This window comes from Hoplias malabaricus, chromosome 1 (assembly GCF_029633855.1).
Source record: "Hoplias malabaricus isolate fHopMal1 chromosome 1, fHopMal1.hap1, whole genome shotgun sequence".
In the NCBI taxonomy this organism is placed as follows: domain Eukaryota; kingdom Metazoa; phylum Chordata; class Actinopteri; order Characiformes; family Erythrinidae; genus Hoplias; species Hoplias malabaricus.
This window is the reverse complement of record NC_089800.1, coordinates 68,393,420-68,414,598: the sequence shown is the minus strand read 5'-3', so window position 1 is coordinate 68,414,598 and position 21,179 is coordinate 68,393,420. Positions and strand designations below refer to the sequence as shown.

General features: G+C 41.3%; 3 protein-coding genes across 5 annotated transcripts in view; 2 read left to right on the top strand and 1 right to left on the bottom strand.

Moving 5' to 3' along the window:
- rgs7a (regulator of G protein signaling 7a) overlaps positions 1 to 1,424 on the top strand; it is a 69,572-nt gene extending 68,148 nt beyond the window's left edge. For 2 of the 3 annotated variants that reach the window (XM_066682296.1, XM_066682303.1), the window contains one exon: positions 169 to 1,418. In XM_066682296.1, coding sequence (XP_066538393.1) covers positions 169 to 219 — 51 coding nt within the window. In that variant the 3' untranslated portion in view covers positions 220 to 1,418. Of the gene's footprint in view, positions 1 to 168 lie in introns of all 3 variants that reach the window. The other variant, XM_066682310.1, reaches the window with a different exon arrangement.
- Positions 1,425 to 5,869: 4,445 nt separating this feature from the next.
- grem2a (gremlin 2, DAN family BMP antagonist a) lies at positions 5,870 to 14,599 on the top strand. The gene is made up of 2 exons (XM_066641083.1): positions 5,870 to 6,041; positions 13,586 to 14,599. The coding sequence occupies exon 2, from the start codon at positions 13,587 to 13,589 to the stop codon at positions 14,166 to 14,168; it is 582 nt and encodes a 193-aa protein (XP_066497180.1). The 5' UTR covers positions 5,870 to 6,041; position 13,586; the 3' UTR covers positions 14,169 to 14,599.
- A 2,812-nt stretch (positions 14,600 to 17,411) lies between these two features.
- fmn2a (formin 2a) overlaps positions 17,412 to 21,179 on the bottom strand; it is a 61,385-nt gene continuing 57,617 nt past the window's right edge. Inside the window, exons 17-18 of the mRNA XM_066642133.1 lie at positions 18,870 to 18,951; positions 17,412 to 17,959 (exon numbers count right to left, since the gene is read on the bottom strand). Coding sequence (XP_066498230.1) covers positions 17,933 to 17,959; positions 18,870 to 18,951 — 109 coding nt within the window. The 3' untranslated portion in view covers positions 17,412 to 17,932. The remainder of the gene's footprint in view (positions 17,960 to 18,869; positions 18,952 to 21,179) is intronic.

Here is a 21,179-nt window from a genome sequence, read left to right as displayed (position 1 = left end):
ATAGCTTGTATAGAGACAGTTGGAAATGTTTGCTTTCTTTGATCAGTTTTGCTCTCCCTTTCTCACTTTCCCTTATTCTCCCTGTCTCTCCTACTGGCTTTCTGCCGCTGCTTCTGCTCTTTCTCTCTTTCTCTATTTCTCTCTCTCTCTCTCTCTCTCGCCTTTCAGGGGAAATCTCTGGCGTCTAAAAGACTGCCTGCTGTTGTGCAATCCTGCTGAGCCTCGGAGAATAAACCGGGGACGAGGACGCTGTCACCTTCATCTCTGCTGTCTGATTGGTCCAGCCCCCGACAGTGGACCAATCACATGCATGTCCAAGAGACTGAGTTTTTACATCACTTTTTACTCGCTTTAGTTTCTGCCTGAGACAGGGGATGAGGGAAGGGCATTTCAGGCTTCCAAAGGACATTTCTGGAAAGAAGGGAAACTTTCTGAATAAGACAAACCACATCCAAGTCTTCTCCATCTCTCATCTGTCCTGCCAGACCACGTGTATAACTGCATAAATGATGTCAGAGGTGAAAAAAACAAAACAAAAACAGCTACAATGTAAAGTTGAACCTTTAAAGAATAAAACACATGAGAACACTTTGTAAACTCACAGCTTGTAGTCCAAGGCTTCAGAGATCAAGATTTTCTGTGCAATCATCGTCCATCTCATTGCCATTGATTTTATTGCACTACTGAAAAAAGAAAAAAAAGTAGAAATTTTGCTTGTCACAATTGTATGGCCACCCAGGAGACAGCTACAGGCCACGTCTAATGTCTAGTCGGCAATTTTTCTTTTCTTTTTGGGTCACTTATCTCCTACATTTATTTTTATACCATATTTAAAGACACTTTGACTTGAAAAAAATGTATTAAAGCCAGTCCTTTATCTGAAAGCACTGCAATAATTCATTTTTATTGCTGAAGCAAAGTAAATCATGTTTTTGACCAGTTTCAGCGGCATATTTGCCCCGGTATAGCTGTGTTTATTTTTGGAGCATAGCTGATCTATGATTTGCTGATTTATTTATGATAATATTAAAAACTGCTTCAACATACAACAACATTAACTCTCAATCTGATTTACTCAATCAACTACGAGGCTCAAAGGCTCTGTAGCAACTCTGGGTTTCCCCAGTAGAGGGCAGTAACTCTTATGATTTGAGTGGCAGAGTGGACTTGAATGTGATATCACACTAAGGTTCCCATTGATTTATTTCAAGGGACCCATTATTTACTGCTCACCTACTGAGTGCGTCAAAATGATTAAGTAGTATCTACTACTTGGATGATATGGAAAAAAAAATATTGTATCACAATTCTTAGACATTTTCTCAATGTCAGAGGTGTATCACAGTGTTTTGATAAAGACACAGACACAAAATAAAGACACAGTAAAATCAATAGTGAGTTTTATTCAGCATTTCACGGACTATAGCTAGTCCGCGTTCTTGAAGTACAGATGATATCCATGATATTTTCCTGCCGTGCAGATTTGTACATTCTGCATCATATACACTTCTGAATCCATGTAGTGTAATATTTTTCATTGTCATGGTCATTTCTGTACACTGTATGTCCACATATTGTCTACTCTCCTTCTAATGAGTACATTCACTGTGGACATGCAGCTTGTATAAACTCCACATGAAATGTGATGCTCTGGAGCAGCTGCACGTGAGCCTAAAATCACCATAACAAGTGCCAAGTGTTGGCTAGAGGGGTAAAAGGCCCTCAAGCATTGATCTGTGGGGCAATAGAACTGCATCCTCTGGAGAGGTGGTACACCATTTGATACCTGATCTCTCTCTTTTCTCAGGGGTAAATGCCATTTAATTCCTCACAGTAATGTCCCAAAATCTAGAGCAAAATCCAAGAACAAAAAGTAATGTAACCTATTGAACAGGCAGCTGCTCTAAATCTTAAAATAATTAAATAAATAATTTATGTTTAATGCTTTGTCAGGCAATGAGTTAATGTGAGCTAAGTCTAAACTTTCTTTTTTGGACATTGGTTCCCTGATGAGGAATCCCTACACTGACACTTCTGATGCAACTTAAGAATAGCTTACAAGTGGCTGCTGACTTGAATTGGGCATTTTAGAGCAAGGAGTTTCACCAGTTCCCGTGGACTCATTTGGGTCCAGAGTACAAAAATGTCTCCATGTGACCTATCTGTAGAAACTCAGTTTTCCAGATTCCTCTCCATGGTGCACTACAAAAGACATCCACCTGACCGCATTTCCAAAACAAACAGGACAACAAAAGCAATGGAGATTATGACAGTGGCTCATTTTGGGCCATAGGTACCTTTCTCTGTGTTTTTTATTTTTTATTTTTTTGACATAGGAATCCCAAAGTGATTCCGTTTCTTGATGTGGTCTGCTTTGAGTCAGCCCAATGCAGAGAGATGGGTGGGAGTGAGGGGCTAGCCTAGGGCTTCTGGGAAGAAGAAGGGACTTTACTAAAGAGTCAGTGTGGCATTTCAGTTGAGATGTGTCTAAAACTATCAAATTTACGCCCATATTTTAACCAGCGTTGTACTCATTAGCCTCATTAGCTCTCGTATAAATGTTAAGAAACAAACCTGACACACCACACATTTCTTGAATGATTGATTCTGTTTGGGACAAGATTAGAAGAACCTGAGTGACAAAAAGCAGCGTAGAATAGTGTCTGATATCACTGCTTTCCTTGCAGGAAACTGGTTTGAGTCTTTGGGGAAGACTTCTAATACTGTATTCGCCAACCGCAGCTACTGTAGCTTGATTCAAATTTTAAGATGGTTCAGATATCCAGTCTTTAAACATTGTTAAACATTTTTCAAGTTACAAGGATGTAATTATGCGTATTTAAGTGTCATCAAGACCAGAACAAGTGGATTTCTCATTGATCCATTGTAATATCGATCTAAGTGCGTGAGGGACGGTGTGTATCTTTGTTATTTGGTTGCATGGCAAAAGTTCAATAACCCTTTGCACTGTGACTTTACGTCTGTCTCTACTGTCCGAATGACATATTCTTATCCTGTGGTTTAGCAGGAAGAGATAATAAGAGAGAATGACAGAAACATACAGACAATGGAACACAGAGAGGGAAACAAATGTTATTCCCCTTGTGGTTTAACATGGCTCTGTTTAAAACCCACAAGGATGAATGATTGTGAGAATAAGGAGAAATGTCAGGAGTAGCAGCACGTTTCAACTGAATAAAAAAAATGACTCATGATCTTTTTAAGCTACTTAAAAAGAAGCGCTCTTCAGTAGGAAGTGAAAGACAGAGTCTTTTTGTGTCTGAAAGCATTTGGGGTGCTCAAGTGATGTTTTAAAATATGCAACCAATGCAACCAAAGCCCAGACAGGAAACTTCCCAGTCATACAACAAACTCTGCAATGACGGAAGTTTGTGCATCTTGTGTGGGTCTCTTTATCAGGACTGTGCAGATCTGGGAGAGTTCATTTGTGTATGTGTTCCCTGTTGGAGGAATGTCTATACAAATGGTAGCACAGAGAGTTGGAAAAGCAGCTAGAGATGTTGTTACACATTATAAGGCCTAATATTCATGGACAAATTAGTGCTAATAAGTATTTTCACCCATGGCTAACACAGGTGTTCATTTGTATCGTTCCAATACAAAAACCTTGTCAATAGAATGGAGCGTTCGAGAGCAGCTGCACACAAGCTTAAAGTCATCATATCCAATGCCATGTATCAGGTATTGGGCTGTGAAAAAGTGGAACTGTGATCTCTGGATTCTAAGGTCTTTGGAATGAGTTGGAGTGGGGTTAGTCCAGAACTAATCACCCAACATCAACAACGGACTCTGCTACAGTGTATGTTGATGAATGCCATCAAATCTTCACAGCAGTAATCTAGTAGCTAGTGTAAATGATCACTATAGAAACTATAGCCACTTTTAAAAATGTGTTTATTTATTTATTTAACACTACAGTTGCAGAGTGTAATTCCCTTTACAGCAATGTCCTGAAATCAAGGGGTGGAGTAAGGGGGATGGTAATATTCTACCCTCCTCTAAAAGTTACACAGTGTAGTTTTCTGCAGTGCTGAGCCCAGAGTACCAACAACAGATGCCCTATTCTCACAGTTACATGTCAGTGGAGCATCAGCAAAGATGCTTTAAAGCCTGTTCTTGAAAGGGTCTAAGAATGTTAATGCAGATGCTAGTGTTAAGTCATGCCCTTGATGTTCAGAAGAAATGTGAAAACTTAAATGAGCAGGTGTCCCCCAAAAAAATGGCCACATTGTACACTGTTTTATTAATATCTGAGTGATACTCAATGTTTTAACCTGAGGTAGGTAGTGGGGATGGTTGTGTCATTTTAATAACAGCAGTAAGATACACTGTAGTATGGGACAGTAGTGGTGTTTGGTGTAGTGTGGGGAATGCTGCTGCCTTCTATACAGAAGCCTGGGGTTCGATACCCTGTCTGGGTAAAAAAAAAAGTCTGCCTGCACCAAAAATACCATAGGCTACACCAAAAAGTCCATAGGCTAGACTCCTAAGACTACATTTTCCGGCTTCTGTAAGACGATTAGCCTCTCAGGATCAGAACAGTGGCTAAGAGTATGACTGCTTTAATGTAATACATATATTTAGTACAGTATATCATCCTGTTACAGTAGGAGAAGACAGCTTTGGCATATCACTGCTGTATTATAGTAGAGTACAGTACACTAGTAGTATATTATGAGAGCAGTCATTCAAATCTGCTGTAAGTGGATGCAAAAGGAGGTATTGGTTAGGGGAGGGGCAGTAGAAATGAGAGAGAGAGAGAGAGAGATTAAGAGTCAGAGTGAGAAAGAGATGCATGTGAGTGTGTGTGTATGGCTACAGATCCACATTGACTCTCTGCTTGATGTCACTCAGATTATTTTCTTTGAAGAGGATTCAGAACCCACTGAGTCAGTGATTGAAAGAAGGGATTCAAAGCGAGTCACAGAAAGAAGGGGTGATTCAGAGACTGAGTGGAGGACAGAGCGACTCAGAGGAACAGAATGCGCACGGGACGCCCCATAAAGGAGAGGAGAGAGGAGATGACTGTCAGAAACGAGGCATGACCACTTCGTCCACGGTTCAGACGCAAGTAGGGAAGCTGCAGGATCCTCCAGAGCTGAGGGCTGTTTAGACCAAAGCGTCTGTCTGGGCGGTGTTTAGAGAGCTTCCCGTACCTCTCTCTCTCTCTCTCTCTCTCTCTCTGGGGGATTAATACAGTGTCAGTGGTATTTATAAGAAAGACTGAGGTTTTAAGAGGCATGATTCTGGGGGACTTGGAGGAGCAGTTCTGGGATGTTTAGAGGAAAGAATATGGGACAATAAGGAGAAAGGTTGTGGCAATAAGAGGAAACACTGGGGGCTGGAGTGAACACTTGGAGGAGTGCGACTGGTAAGGGGAATATTCTGGGGTATTTAGAGAAAACACTCGGGTTTTAAGAAAATAAATCTGGTGTGTGTTAGGAAACAGAGAAAACGCTTGGGATCCTGGGGTATTTAGAAGAAAGCATCTTGGGCACTTTAAGAAAAGAAGATTTAGAAGAAAGGCTATGGGGTATTAAGAGTAAAGGCTCTGAAGTACTTGGATGAGTCAGTCTGGAATATTTGGAGTGAACGTGCCTTATATTTAGAGTAAAGAACCTGGGGCGTCAAGAGGAAATACTCTGGGGTATTTCGAGGAAACCATCAGGTGTGTTTAGAGGCTCCTCTGTCTTTTGAGAAAAGATCTGGGGGTAATTTGAGAAAGGAAGCTGGGGTATTTAAAGGAGATGGTCTTTCTCTGTCGGGTATTTAGAGAGAAAGGTCCTTTTTGGGGGGGTGTTTAGAGTGAGGACTCTGGGTCCGGGGGGGGGGGACATGAAGAAAACACTCTGGTGTGTCTTTGCGAGTACTTAGAGTGTCCAAACCTCTGGAGCACATCTGCCTCACTAGACTGGTTCTTCCTGCATGCACCAAGTCTGACCCTGCCACTGGAACCTGACCTTGGAGTGAACCCTGCTGGGACGAAAGCTACATCTGTCTGGACATAACACTAAGTACAGGTACAGTTCAGCAGTGAAGCAGTGTGTGGTGCATAGTGATACTGATCTGATTCACTTTGTCTCATCAGCAGTTCTTTGTGCTGCTGAATGCTGTAAAACACCTGAAGCTTGGTTAGTGCAGCTCTTAATACGGTAGCGCTTGGGAATATTATGGTACAACAATTAAAAGTTCCACTAAGTTAATATCTGTTTCTTAGCTGTTACTTAATCATTATTAGGATTATTATCCCAGAGAAAAAGCAGTTTTATGGTATTTGTGTAAAAAACTAATTCCCTGTTATGTCTTTAAATGTTCAGATACAGTGACGTGTCCATCCATAGCTACTAAACCACACCACAGGAGGTAACATCAGCTGTTGTTGATCTGCGGTTACCCGGACAGGGATCTGAACCCAAGCCTTCTGTGTAGAATGCAGTGGCTTTGCCCATTATGCTAACCCCTTGTTACAACAATTCCCCTCATTATTCTGCAGAACTGATGTAATTACATGGGAGGCAGTAATTGAGGAATGAAATGGACAGATCATCACACTGTAACTGACCATCTGAAGACATAACAGGTCAGAAATAAAACAGGACCCAGTGAATGAGTATTTTAACACAATAATGTAGCTTCACTACAGTATTTCAGCATAATCCCAGTATTACTAAATGTAATGCATACTAAATAAATACTTAGTAACAACTAGGAAACTGGCATTTAATTTATGGGTGATGAAAAAAATGTAACATTTTATATATATATCAGGGGCGGCACGGTGGCGCAGCAGGTAGTGTCGCAGTCACACAGCTCCAGGGACCTGGAGGTTGTGGGTTCGATTCCCACTCCGGGTGACTGTCTGTGAGGAGTTGGTGTGTTCTCCCCGTGTCCGCGTGGGTTTCCTCCGGGTGCTCCGGTTTCCTCCCACAGTCCAAAAACACACGTTGCAGGTGGATTGGCGACTCGAAAGTGTCCGTAGGTGTGTGTGTGTGTGTGTGTCTGTGTTGCCCTGTGAAGGACTGGCGTCCCCTCCAGGGTGTATACCCGCCTTGCGCCCGATGATTCCAGGTAGGCTCTGGACCCCCCGCGACCCTAAATTGGATAAGCGGTTACAGATAATGGATGGATGGATATATATATCAGATAAAAGGCCATGCTGATGTTTTTTATTTCAAGATTTAATCTCAGATTACTGTTAAAAACTGATTCAGGATTATGGCAAATGATGGGGAAAATCCTTACTTCAATCTGTACATTTTTCATTGTGCTATTTATTGCACAATATGCTCTAGAGACTCTAGAGCTGGAAGATGGGAGGAGAGCTGGATGAATCTGCGCAATGGTGATTATTTGTAAACATTTATGTTGTAACATGCCAGAATTAAGGAAAAAAATCCATGTGCATGTTGTCACATATTTGAATTGTGATGTCATGATGCATTGTTACATTACTACTCAGGTGCACCTCTTATGTATTAAGAAGACGATGGTATTTGTCTTCATCTACTAGTCCTTCTTAATAATATAAATAAACAAATTGGTACCACTTAAAAATAAGACACTTTATAAATGGTTTGAAACCTGTTTATTCCATGGTTATTAATTAGACTGTAAACTCCTTAAGATTAACCTGAGGGTGTGAATGTGGTCTTTTCACATGTTAAGGTACACACCACATTGTTGGTGCTTAATATCGGCTGATGAAGAAAACATAGCAAGGTGAGCATCTGGCAAGATCTGTGGTTTAACAGTGCAGATGGATGTGGGTTCAGTATTTGGCAAATAACAGGTCAATGTTATCCTTACTCTCTATGTGTTATAACTGATTATTCATGACGTCTGATGTATTAACAATATAAATAATAACTATTCATGAACAGATATTAAACCATAAACCTTGTGATGTCTGATTATAAAGCGGTACCAATAAATTATTGTCATATAAAAAAATACATTGAGAAGAATGTGAGGCGACTTATGAGGAATATCAGTATCACTCAGTGCTCAATTGGAATATTACTGTAGGGCCGTGTTTAAAAGGCAACAGGACACCTACAAACCTGCTGACATCAACTTTGGCCAATGCCACTCCCGCTCATCCCAAAGGCTTTGAATGTCACCTCATTCCTCTAGAGAACCCAGTTCCACTTCACCATCCAGTGCTGACGGAGGCTTACACCTCTCTTGCTGACTTCAGGTATTGGGTATGGTGATGTCAGGTTCATGTGCAGCACTGGCTACACCAGAATTTACCTGACTCCACTAATTATAATGAGATAAGAGTCATGTAGTGTATATATTATTATTATTAGTAGTAGTAGTGTACTACAGGAAATGTCTGTTCTAAAATAACTGCCCTCTTATCTGGTCATTTAAGAGGATTTGGTCACTGACTGAAATCATAAGCCTTGGGGATTTTCTGGAGATTCAATCCTGTCATTAATACCCTAATATTAGTAAGTGGCAAAATATGCCTTATTTGAAAGTGTGTGTGTGTGTGAGATAAAGAGAGTTAGACCCAAAGCCCAGTCTGACTGGTGATTAATGAGTAATTGCCCAGTATCTGTGTGGGCTGGAGTAAATTAGACTGAAATCTAAGGTTATTAAGCATGTTCAGTCATGGCTGTGGCAGCTCAGTCTGACCGCAGTCCTGGCCACAGCTATGCACCGTAACCTGAGTTTTTCACTACACGCTTTTTCAAAACCACCAACATCTGACACGCTTAAGTATGCTTTCTTTATTCAGTCGCATGCACTGAATGTTTTATCAGCCCTGACTTAGTCCGGTTTGAAGGGAGTTGGCCTTGAACTTGGAGTGTCTGCCCTCTGAAAAGGGGAGAAGATATTTTACAAACTGTTCGATACAATGTGATAGGTCACCATCTTTCAGTGCTGATAGACACATTTAGTATTTTTAAAATCCTACTGTTTTGGGTTTTTTTCCTCTCTCAATATCAGTATATGACTCACACAATTTAACAGCACTTCATTTCTTTTTTTCCCACCCAATTTATCCTATATCCCTGTTTCATCCATCAATTATTCAATGTCATCAAGTTGGGAGGCTGAGGACAAGAAGAACTGGAGCTCAACATGCTTGGAGGAGAATGCTAACAGCACAAATCTGTTAAAAATTTTTCCAAGAAGCTCCTAAGATCTTTTTTTTACTTAGGATTCCACAAAGGTTTCCATACAATCTCATGTAAATCCCAAACACTGATTTGGGATTGGGTTAGAATATTCAATCATGGCTTATTTATTTAATTCCAGGTGTCATTTTTGAGAGGAACCAAGACTCGGAATGTTAAACTCTCCTGAGAGAGAGTAAGGAACCCTGAGAGTAGCCCAAGAAAAGTCAGTATAACACTCAGACGGTTAGAACAGTGATAAAATGAGGGCATCAATACACGCTGATGTTATTTATTTTAACATTTAATTTCAGATTGCCAATAAAAAGTGAGTCAGAAAGAAATTTGGGGGGATCTTTATCATTTTACTTGAAAATCTTCTACTTTCCCCTCTATAGGACTTTGCGATTTGGCATTTTCACCAAAGTGTGTGAATCTTTGTAAATTATTCCATAGTCTACTTTGTACTCTTATGTGTAGACATGCCATCAGATCGTATTTTCTTCTTAAATTAGGTGAAGACAAAATGCCTAGACTTTTCTGGAGTCTCCCTCTCTCTCTCTCTCTCTTCACTTTTTCTCCATGCTGAGCCTTGGTGTATATGCAATGCAGATGTGGTTTGGGGAAGGTGTCCAAATGGTTCTCAGCACCCTTATACACTCCTCCTTAAGGCGGTGGAGATTAAGATGCCCGTGTAGGCATCAACTGGGGACTGTGGCCCATAATCGGAGGTAATTATATGGTGGAGGGATTTAGTGGAAGTGTTGTTGATGTTTTGGGGACTTTTCTGCTTTGCTGGTCTGTTTTTTTTTTCTTTTTCTTGTGGACGTTTTTAGGGAGTATGTGTACACACTTGTTAGGAATGGCTCATTATGGAGGATTTATGAGATGTGTTATTTGTGGCATTGCAGGTACTCATTGCACTTCAAAGATAGTCCCATTGCATCCTATTCATCAGCGGGACAGTCCTGTTTGTTTGTCTATGCGTGTGTAAAACAGGAAAGAAAGCTGGCTCTGTTCATTCCCCTTGTTCTGTGGTGTCGACACGCTGCTGTCGGTAATCGGAGCTCAGAAGTGGAACCTCATGCTGGTATCAGCTCTCTCAGGACTGTTCCTCAGAGACGTGGGCTGTGCGAGACACATTGGTATTTGTGGTCTGGACACTTTCTGAGAGCTCAAACAGTTCCTGGTGATGAGTGCGTTCTCAGGACGGCGTGTTTTTACACAGCATTGCTCATCAAACTAGATTTCAGCACTTGGTTCTTGGCTCTTTTGGGTCTTTTTCCATGATGTTTTCAAATGTTGGACATGCTTTACAGCCAAACACTGCCAAGAACTCCATTCGGCCTAATGAGAAACTGTATATCAAAATAATATCTACACTGTATGAACAAAGGTTTGTGATAATAAAAATAATAATATTACATTTGTTTTTTATAGCACTTTTCAGGATACAGGAAAAAAATCTGAGAAACAAAAGTGCTTATCAGAATTAAAGGCTATAAAATGAAGTTCAAATAAGAAAAGAAAATACTATACAAAAAAAAAAAAAAAAACACTAGATCCAACATTAAATATCAAAACTTAAAAGCTAAGCTTTGGAAATGAACAACAGCAGATCTGAAGAGGTCTCCGATATGTTTGGGAAGAGAGTTCCAAAGGGAGGGAGCAGCTACTGAAAAGGCCCCGTCCTCACAGGTCCGGTGCTTAGACCTAGGAGGTATGAACGTCAGGGCTTTGACGTCAGAAGAGCGAAGGAGTGTGAAATATGAAGGGGCCTGGTTATGGAGGGCTTTGTGAGTGAAGAGAAGAATTTTGAATCTGGTGTGAAACAGGAAGCCAGTGAAGTTTCTGGAGGACACTTCAAATGAATGAATTCAACTTTAAGACTCACCTATGTTCAAATGGACTCTATTTCTCTAGTTATCTCTTTTAAAAAGCACTGACCATTGAATGGGTCACTCTGGAGTATCTGTATGAGCCTGAGGCCATTAAGCCCAATGCTAAACACCAGCTTACGAAGTATAAAGCCCCCAGCAGTGAGCTGTGGAGCAGTGAAACTGCATTCATTTGGAGGGATGTTTGTGATCACTACATAACTAACAAGCTTCTGACTTCACAAAACTCTTGTGGCTGAATTCAATCAAATCCACACAGCTATGTTCCAATAGAAGGGAAGAGAAGGTGCAGCCATTCCAGCTAAATCCTAAATGGTAGCAGCAGGCTTCCGTGTTGGCAAGAGTTTCGACAAGCTTATCCTTTAAAGGCACTGTCCTCACAGCAAAATACCCCTCACACCCCAGTTTGTGTTCATTTAGAAGCTCTTTTAAGGTGGGATGGTATGTTTGTGTTAAAAAAACTAGAGTAGCTTATATGTGACTGAACCTGTCTGTATGTTTTTATTTATTATCAGAATAACCACAAAAACTCACTCGTAACTCAAGCTGTTGAACTTTGTAGCACTTTCGTTCTGTGTTTACTTTCATGCAGTTAGCCATCATCTAAATTCAAAATTAATCTTAAAGGGATACTATGTAACATTTTTACCTGAAAATTACAGCTTCAAAATAATTGTGATTCATCACTGACCCTCTGTCCTTGCTACTCTGAGCTCAACACAATAGAAACTGCACTATGTAACTTCTTAACTGATTTCAGTTCAGTGCTGTAAAAATTAATTACATAGGGGGAGCCCCCAGGAGCAAAAAAAAGTATAGTATATCTTGTCTAAAAAATAAATAAAGAAAAACTCAATATTACCCAGCTATGGAGCAGAAATTGAGCAACATTCTCATCTCTTTTCATGCTTTTTAACATTTGGACTTCTCTCCACCATCCGAACACCTCTAGATGCCATTTCTCAGCCATGTGTAAGCCAGCGACCCACAGAGAGAGAATGCCTAAGCCATTTCGAACTGAGACCCTTCATTTTAGGGCTGTGTACAAACGCTTGACCTTTTTACAGCTTGCAAACAGACCGGAGAGCTAGCAAATAGTGATGAAACATCCTCTGAATTTAATACAAAGTTCAAACATTGCCTTTAATCATCGGGTTGGTCCATGTTAAGCTGGTAAGGTTGTTTCAAAAGGCAGTTCAGAAAGAGCATATCCCTGTTCAGTGTATTATATTTGACAGAGGGGGAAGGGGGTTCCAATAAGAGCAAAGCGAGTTGTTTGTGTTTGTTTCTTTTGTATGCTTTTACATAGTTTCCATACCGTCATTATTCTGAAATCAGAGCCATCCTCAGATGTGTGAGCTGAGAGTGGCCGTGCTTTGTGCTTAAGTGAATGACCACTTAGGACATTAGGGAACCCTGTGGAGCTGATAAGCGGCACGCGTAAAGTAATCAGGTCCTGAGAGCTCCCTGGGGTCAGCGTGTGGTTCCAGCGTGTGAGGGGTTGAATCAGCAGACGGCTGAGAGTCCCCACATCCGGCTCTAATAACCTTCACATGGCGCTCGCTCACAGACTGTTTACATGGCCGTGGCGTATCTCGGCGCTGGTGTAAGCAAAGCTCTAATTATTTTTCCCTGCCGCGGCGCAGACCGAAAAAAGGCCGCTTCCTGCCGAGCTCACGGCTCCGCCGCCATTCCGCTTTGAAGCGGGGCCATGTTTATTTGCGCGGGGGTGGTGGGGAGGAGGGGTGGACTTGGGGGCTGCTGGGAGAGTAAACAGCGGCCTGGACGGAGAGACGCGCTCCCCTTCTGCCACTGGAGTCTGAGGCACTTCTGTGGTTGTCCTCTGAAAGTAATACTCCCCCCTTTTCGGTGCCCCATAAATGCTAACATTGATTCTAAGCATTTGTTACGGAGTTCATAACTACACAGTGTGTCCAAACGTTTAGTGAATTCGGCTCCTCTGAGGTGCCCCCACTGTCGACGCCGATGTTCAGCGGCACACTTTGTACACTCTTCACAGGGAAGTATGTAATGGAATGTGGCACGAGTCGAAGGTTTTCATGTCTAAGGCAAAGAATTGGATTTCTAAGTATAAAGCCTCCCAGCATTGGGCTGTGGCACAAGGCAACTCTGCTCTCTGCAGTGATGGAGCTCTATCCAACACCTTTGTATAGTTGGAGTAGAGGTGGTGATCCAACCTTGGCTGAGCAGGTTTTTCAACAAACTTTTGCATATGGAGTGTATGTGTTTGTGCTTTCAAGTGATGCCCCCCTTCAGTTTACTTCTAGAAATAGCTTTGGATTTGTTCAGTTCATGAACATTCTCTCAGCCAGTGAGAAATTATCATAGAATTGTCCTAGACCAGTAAGGTTCAGTTTCTGAAGTTTGCTGTGGCCCTGTATTGTTGTTGTTATTTCACTTCATGTGTCTTGACCATAGACCACATACTCCTGATGAGATAATCTTTCATCTTCACATTCGTTACATGATGTTTACTGTCAAAACAGAGCTAATTATTTCATCCCTTTGTCTTTTTAGGATGTTCTGGAAACTGGTCTTAGCCACTGTCCTGGCGTGGACCGTCTGTGCGTCAATGGAGGCGAAAAAGCCGCGCCCACGAGGCTCCATCCCCTCTCCATACAAGCTGAAAGGCAACGACCTCTCATCCTCACCCTCCATCCCGCTGTCGTCATTGCCGCAGAAACCGTTGGCGCGGCGACAAAAAGGGAAGCAGGACGTGCTGTCGTCCAGTCGCGAGGCTCTGGTGGTGACTGAGAGGAAGTACCTGAAGAGTGACTGGTGTAAGACTCAGCCGCTGAGGCAGACTGTGAGCCTGGACGGCTGTCGGAGTCGGACCGTGGTCAATCGTTTCTGCTATGGTCAGTGCAACTCCTTTTACATCCCCCGCCACCTCACGTCCCGCTCTCCGGCTCAGCGCAGCCGTAAACCAGCCGACCATGAGGGGTCCTTCCAGTCCTGTGCCTTCTGCCGGCCACAGCGGGTCACTACGGTGACGGTGCGGCTCCACTGCCCTGGGCTTCAGCCACCATACCGGCACCGGAAAGTGCAGCGGGTCAAACAGTGCAGGTGCGTGTCGGTCAGTGTCAATGACTCCTACTGACCCAGGGAAACAGGACAGCTGGGGTCAGCGAGTGCCGTGGTCCGCTGAGGAATGCCTACAGAAGATTACTGTGCTGTGGGACAATGTTGAACAAGAGTCATCTGTCCCCCCGCATTTGCTGACCTTGGAAAGTTTGTACTAATAGTTTGTGAGAAATGTGAACTGAATATTGACATTTTTGGCCTGAAAACTGAGCCAAACGTCGCAACATAAATCGACAGCAAAATAAGGGTGGAAGCTCTTTTGGAATGAACTCATACAGTCAAAAACTGTTTTTTTTTTGGCTTAAACCATTATGGATGACATCCTAGTCACAATTTGGCAACCTTACCTGAGGCTTTGAACTGATGCCATATAAAAAGCCTATCTGGACAATGTAAGGTCTGAAAAGATTAGATTTAAATAGCAGGCAAAGTAGTAGTCTCAGTATTTATCACAATGTCTGATAGACATGTTTAATAAAGTGACAACATTTCATAGAAAAATAGCAATAAATTGATATTTTACAGATTTTTTATGCTAGCTACTGTAATATCAAAATGTATCCACACAATCTACAAACAAATATGATTTTTATATAATAAATATATAATTTGAACTTATGGTTTTGTCAAAATATCTTTCATTTTATTATTTTCTATTTAAAAATAGAGAATATAAAAAAAAACTTCAAAGGACTCCTAATGGCACTCTCTATAATGGACACAGACAAAGGTAAACATATTCATTATTCAGTATGTTGTTTTTGTATTATTAATTATGATGTATATTACAATAAAAATTGCACAAACATACAAGTAAAATCATTTTTAATAATTACAAAATAAATATACCTTTTATACAGTTATACAGTTATACACACTGTCAAGAGAGTACAGAGCGTCTTTTAAATAAAGTGGAACAATGAGACATCCAGCCTTTTATGACAGTGTTTGAAATTGAAATTATTTTAAGACCCCATCATTAAAAGCCAAAAAAAGAGACAAAGACAATGACACTAAACCAAAAAGCATGAAATTCCACACATTACATGATTTCAGTAAGATTTAAACAAAGGAAAGTCATATTTATTGGGACAAAAATGTCTGTAAAGGCAGGAAAACGTTGAAGATACAAACATAAAAGGAAATGTGGTCTATTTTTTTTGTTCTACAGATAATGTGGATTGAAAACACATTGCATTGAGGGACAAACATAACTCATGCTTGGTATGTGATAAACAAATGAAAAAACAAAAAGTTCTTCTGTCCTATCAAACCCTTAGCAACTTTTTTTAGAGAAGCAAAACAAGCAGCTTAATTAGATGGATCGGCTGCACGACAAATATTTTTTTGTTTTATTCATTCATTGTCTGTAAGCTTATCCAGTTCAGGGTCGCGGTAGATCTGGAGCCTACCCGAAATCACTGGGCGCAAGGTAGGAACACACCCTGGAGGGGGCGCCAGTCCTTCGCAGGGCGGCACACAGTCACACATTCACTCACACACTCACACCTACGGACACTTTTGAGTCACCAATCCACCTGCCAATGTGTGGTTTTGGGACCGTGGGAGGAAACCCATGCGGACACAGGGGGAACACACCAAACTCCTTACAGACAGTCACCCTGAGAGGGCGGGGGAATTGAATCCACAACCTCCAGGTCCCTGGAGTTGTGTGACTCCGACACTACCTGCTGCGCCTCTGTGCCGCCCATTTTTTGTTTTATTTATTTATATATTTATTTAATTTTTAACAGTTTAACAGTTTTTGTCTACAATTTTACAAGTCAGCGCCATCACACACACTGCCATCATCCTGGGAGAATGAGGAGAACATGCTTCCCCTGAGACATGAGATGAGGACTATAGCTTCTTTTTCCACTGCTGATAACACAATGTCTTGTTTTGAAACTAAACATGTCATCAGTCTGGCAGCTTTTTACAACACCTGTGTAAAGGGTTCAGACAGGGGCCCAGTTACCCACTAGGCCAACCCCAGCCAGCAGAGGGAGACATGGAGCCAGCACACCTTAATTAGGAGAAATCAGCAGCACCTGTTTCTCTCCTACTTAAGGAAAGCCAACGTGTATCTCAGTGCTCAGTCCTGGGTTTCTCGTTTCAAGAGTGCTATACAAGCCTGGTTGGTAATTTTGGTACAGTCCCTAGAGTGTTCTCCTTGGTCTCTTTCCTGTGGACTCTTCTTGAGCCTTTTGTTTATCTCTTATTTAAAAAAAATAAAACACTTTCTCACATTTCTAAGCTTATTGCTTTTCTTCTTTTCTTAGATCATTTGGTTTGGCATCTTTACCTGTTTAGTTGTCTTTCCCTTCTTTAATTTGGGAAGTCCTTTTTAGCTGAACCTCGTTTTTTGGTTATTCTGCACTTGAGTCCATTAACAAACTACCCCACTAGTAGCTCACTTAGGGTTCCTTGGCCTCAAACCCATCCCTGGGTAAACTATCACCTTACAACCTGATTCAGACCAAGACTAAACAAAGTTTATAAACCTGACACCTCTTATCTGTTGTGCGACATACGCAATCATCTTTACGTGTGTAAAAGTTAGTAAGAAGTTAATTGTGATAAAGTTTTTTTTTCAGAAACTAATTTGAATATTTTTGTGTGGTGCTGAAGTTGGTGCCTTAAATAGATTTCCATTCCATCTTAAATGCTGCAACAGTTATGTTCTGCCACTTCTGTGACTGCTGTGCCATTTAAGGTGGAAAGGTAATTTTGAAAAACAGCCTCAACCTGTAATTTACACCTAGATTTATAAGAAATTAAAGGTGGCGTATGGTCACGACACTGAGAGAGATCCATATTTCAGACAAGCTTGTTGAAAAAGTGTTAATAAACCAATTTAAGCCATGTGTGGGGTTTTGGGCTAGATTTCTTTTGCTGGATACATATGGAAAAGGAAAGATCTCATACTCAACATTTAGATGCTCAGATTAGACAAGAATGTAACTGATCGTGGCAGTGAAAGTGCTTAAGGCATTTTCTTTTTTAAAACAGCAGTGTTTCCTAATAATTACGTCCTGCCTAAATAGCAACTAGGTGAAGTTGAGTGGGAGAAACCCCTAAAATATCAGTCCGCAAATATCAATTCAAAAGTTCTGTGCATTTTGCAGTGTTTTAACAATATGGCTAATGTTTTACTTGATTATCTTTCTATCAATAATTTAAAGAAAAACTGCAGCAGGAACTGATCTCAGTTTTCTCAGGTTGACTTAATGCAACGGTACATTTACATATATGGCATTTTGGCAGACGCTCTTATCCAGAGACTTACAGCTTTAAACCTGCTACAGATGTTGCTGATGTAAGAGTCCTTGGGTAAGACTCCTTACAAGTGTAGAACAGCGTTCTTGCCTGAGCTGGGAATTGAACCCCAGTCTGGTTACCCCTACCAAGGTACAAGCTCTGAACAGTTAAACGTCTCTGTCCAAAGAGAAACATAGCAACTTTACAGAGAAAGGAAAAACCTTCTCCCCTTATTTTTCAATGGAAGTCGATGAAAAAATATGAATCCTTGTCATTTTGGAGCATTTCTATTGATTCTGTTATCATGAACGTTTCATACAATGGACAGCTGCTGATTTCAAATGATGTAGTAAATTCAAAATCCACAAAAACATGTTTTTCACTGGAAAATGACCGTAAGTGAAGTCCATCACTACTTCCGTAGATTTAAAAATGGCTGCAGTGCATTGTTTGCTATGGGGCCTTTTTTTGTCCCAAAAGACCCACAGCACTCCTCTGTTTAGGGAGAGGTGACCTGCTTCACATCTTCTGCCCCAGTTTGGCTTTCTGTCAAAACAATGGGGAAGAATGCAATTTGTTATTGATAATTAATGACAGAAGGAACAGACGACTATACGTCATTTGTAATGGACAGACGTCTCCAACTAATCCGCCAAAGTCTATAGCATTATTCGACTTCAAAGCAAGAAAGAGCTGGACTGCAAAAACACACATGGCATTCTTATACCGCAGAGACGAACATCTAAAATTCGCACTGTCAACAACCAGCATTGGACAAATAAACACTGGTGCATCTCACAGTGTCTGGAGCTCTGAACTCAACAGTTTCTGTAATTCATTTTCAACTCCAAAAGCTATTCAGTTTAATCTAGTCCTGTTTTTCCATTAATTTATAACCATCACAGAGGACACTAACTCTTTAAAGCTGCAGTTTCATTTCACTATGAAAATGTGTAGACACACCTCATAATAATGAATGCAGCTACTTAAATCTATTTCTGTTATGAAAACAGATGTCCAGGTGTGCACACGCAACCTGTATAATCTCCATAGCAAAGCTTTCAAACAAATGGAATTCTCCAGAGCAGCCACTCATGAGCCTACGCCAGTCACAGTGGTCAATGCCCACCATTGGGCTGTGGCACATCCAAATACATTTTGGAATAAATTGGGGTGGTGTATGTGATCAGGACTGTCGTCTAACATCGGTGCCTGACCTCCCTAAAGCGCCCGTGGCTGCCTTTAAATTATTAGAAAGAAACATTCTTGACATTTTTGTCAAAAGTAATCAGAAAATGACTCCAGCATGTGGGTACATGTAACTTGCAAAAATGTAACTCACTTGATAACTGTGTCATTCAAAACATAATTATGGGATTATTTTATACTGTATAGTGTTGCAAAATGACTGCTGAACAAAAGGTGAGGGTCTTACGTGTGATAAAGTGTCACTCACCATTCCAGAGGCGTGTTTGGGTTTGACGCTGTAGGCAGACTTCTCTCTGGCCTGTTTGATCGTTTCCTCAGCTGCTTTCAGCCTGAAACAACACCAGCAATTTTCAGTATTTACAATATTCAAGCGTCAGTGTTCCAGATTTTTCATATTCAATGTTTTAATATCTGCATTGACCATAGAAGAATTTAGGCTTTCCCCTTTCCTCGTTTCCAGGCATAGCCCAGGAGTCAGCACTAATTTACACATGATGGAAAAACAGCTCCAAACTAGCATTACAGTCTATTCAAATGGTATGATAATGTAATGCCACGATTATTGTAGCCAAAATTATCAGCATTTTCAGTGGCTAAATTACGGTACACGCTCCAATGAGAGATTTCTTAACAATTATAATGATTAAACAATGATGTAACTGAAGGGCACAGGCCCTACTTCCCGTATGTCTTTAACCACTTTCATTATAACAACTTAGTAATTAATATACAAGTTTCATGTCAAATAAGCAATGTCTAATATACATACAATAAACATAAGATAGGTAATACTGAAATGACTAGTATAACATTTAAGCACACACCCATTGTTTTTTTTTTTACCAATTCAGTTAGAGTTAAATACTACTGATAACATTTGGACATTATCTAAGGGAGCTGGATAACAACAGTAATAATACTTACAGGTTTATGAACGCACACAGTTAGGGAAAAAAACAGTCCACAAACATTCCACACAATGATAAAGTACTTTCTAGTCCACCAATATAGGTCCACTCCTTCACTTATTTAAACCGCAACACTACTGAGCCCTCTCAGTGTCCCTAGACTAGCACTCTGATTGGCTAAACAAGTGGAGCCATGAAGGATGCTTGCACTGAGAATGTGATTTCAGAGCAGCAGCCAAACATCTCCTAATGATAGTCAATGAGCCAAATTTTTAACCCTTTGTAACAGCTGCCCCCAAATTTGTCCTGCCAAATTTGTCATCATCAGAAGGGTTGAATGGGTTTGAGTCTATTTCTGGAATGGCAGGTAGTATGATGAGACGGGCTACAGGTCTGTGGTAGTATCGGCCATTTACCATAACTTCCGCCGTCCTGATGCGTCCATTGGCTCCAGAGTGTACTTTTGTGACTCGACCAACAGGCCAACTAGCTCTTGGTAGAAGACGGTCCATCACCATGACAACATTGTCTGTTTGCAGTGCTGGAGTATCCTTCTGCCACTTTGTGCGAGTTTGGAGGTTTGGGAGGTAATGCCTGATAAAATGTGTCCAGAATTGGTCTGTGAGTGTTTCGACCTTTTACTGCTAAGTATATTTGACTCCTCATAAACTGTTTGGGGTGGTGCTGGATTGAGCCGCCCCATTAACAAAAGGTTCGGGGTTACTGGATCTGGGTCAGCAACATCACTGGACATGTACCCAAGTGGTTTGGAATTTGGAATACCTTCCACCTCGATTAACACAGTCCGTAACACCTCTTCTGAGACTGCATGGGGTTGTAGAGTAGCATACAGGGCTGCCTTTACTGACCTGATTTCCCTTTCCCAGATGTCTCCAAAATGAGGTGCACTAGGTGGGTAAAACTTGAATCTGGTGTGCAGCTAACTTATCCTTCAGGTTAAGGTGCAATGAGTGGAATGATTCATGAAGTTCTCTATCTCCACCCTTGAAATTTGTACCCTGGTCAGACAGCAATTCGGCAGTCTTTCCTTTTCTAGCAATAAATCTGCGGAGAGCCATCAAGAAGGAATCACTGCTTGCCAGAACGTCAGTATGGATTGCCCCTGTTGACAGGCACTTGAATAATATTCCCCATCTCTTTTCTGTGCGCCGTCCCAGTTTTACAGTGAAAGGCCCAAAACAGACCACTCCTGTTGAGTAGAAAGTGGGCTTAAACAAACGCAGCCGTGCTGAGGGAAGGTCGGACCATCTTGGGGATTTTCGGAGTTGCTCTCCACCTCTGGCATTCAGGGCAGAAGTGTTGATGTCCTTTTACAGCTTCTCGACCATGTAAAATCCAGAACCTCCTTCTGATTTCTGCAAACAGGCGTTCAGAACCTGGGAGTCGTAGGTCATCCAAGACTACTGGAAGGACAGTGACCTTTTCTATTTGTTCACGAACTCATCTCCCAACTCTAATCAATCTTGTGGTCTGATCATACTCAGGCGAAAGAGTAATGAGTCGACTGTTGGATGGCACTGGTCTACCAGCGGCTAAATGGGAATAGTCCTCTATAAAGCTATCCTGCTGTGCTATTCTTAGGACACTCAGCTCTATTTCTTTGTAATCGTCAGCAGTCGGACCATACA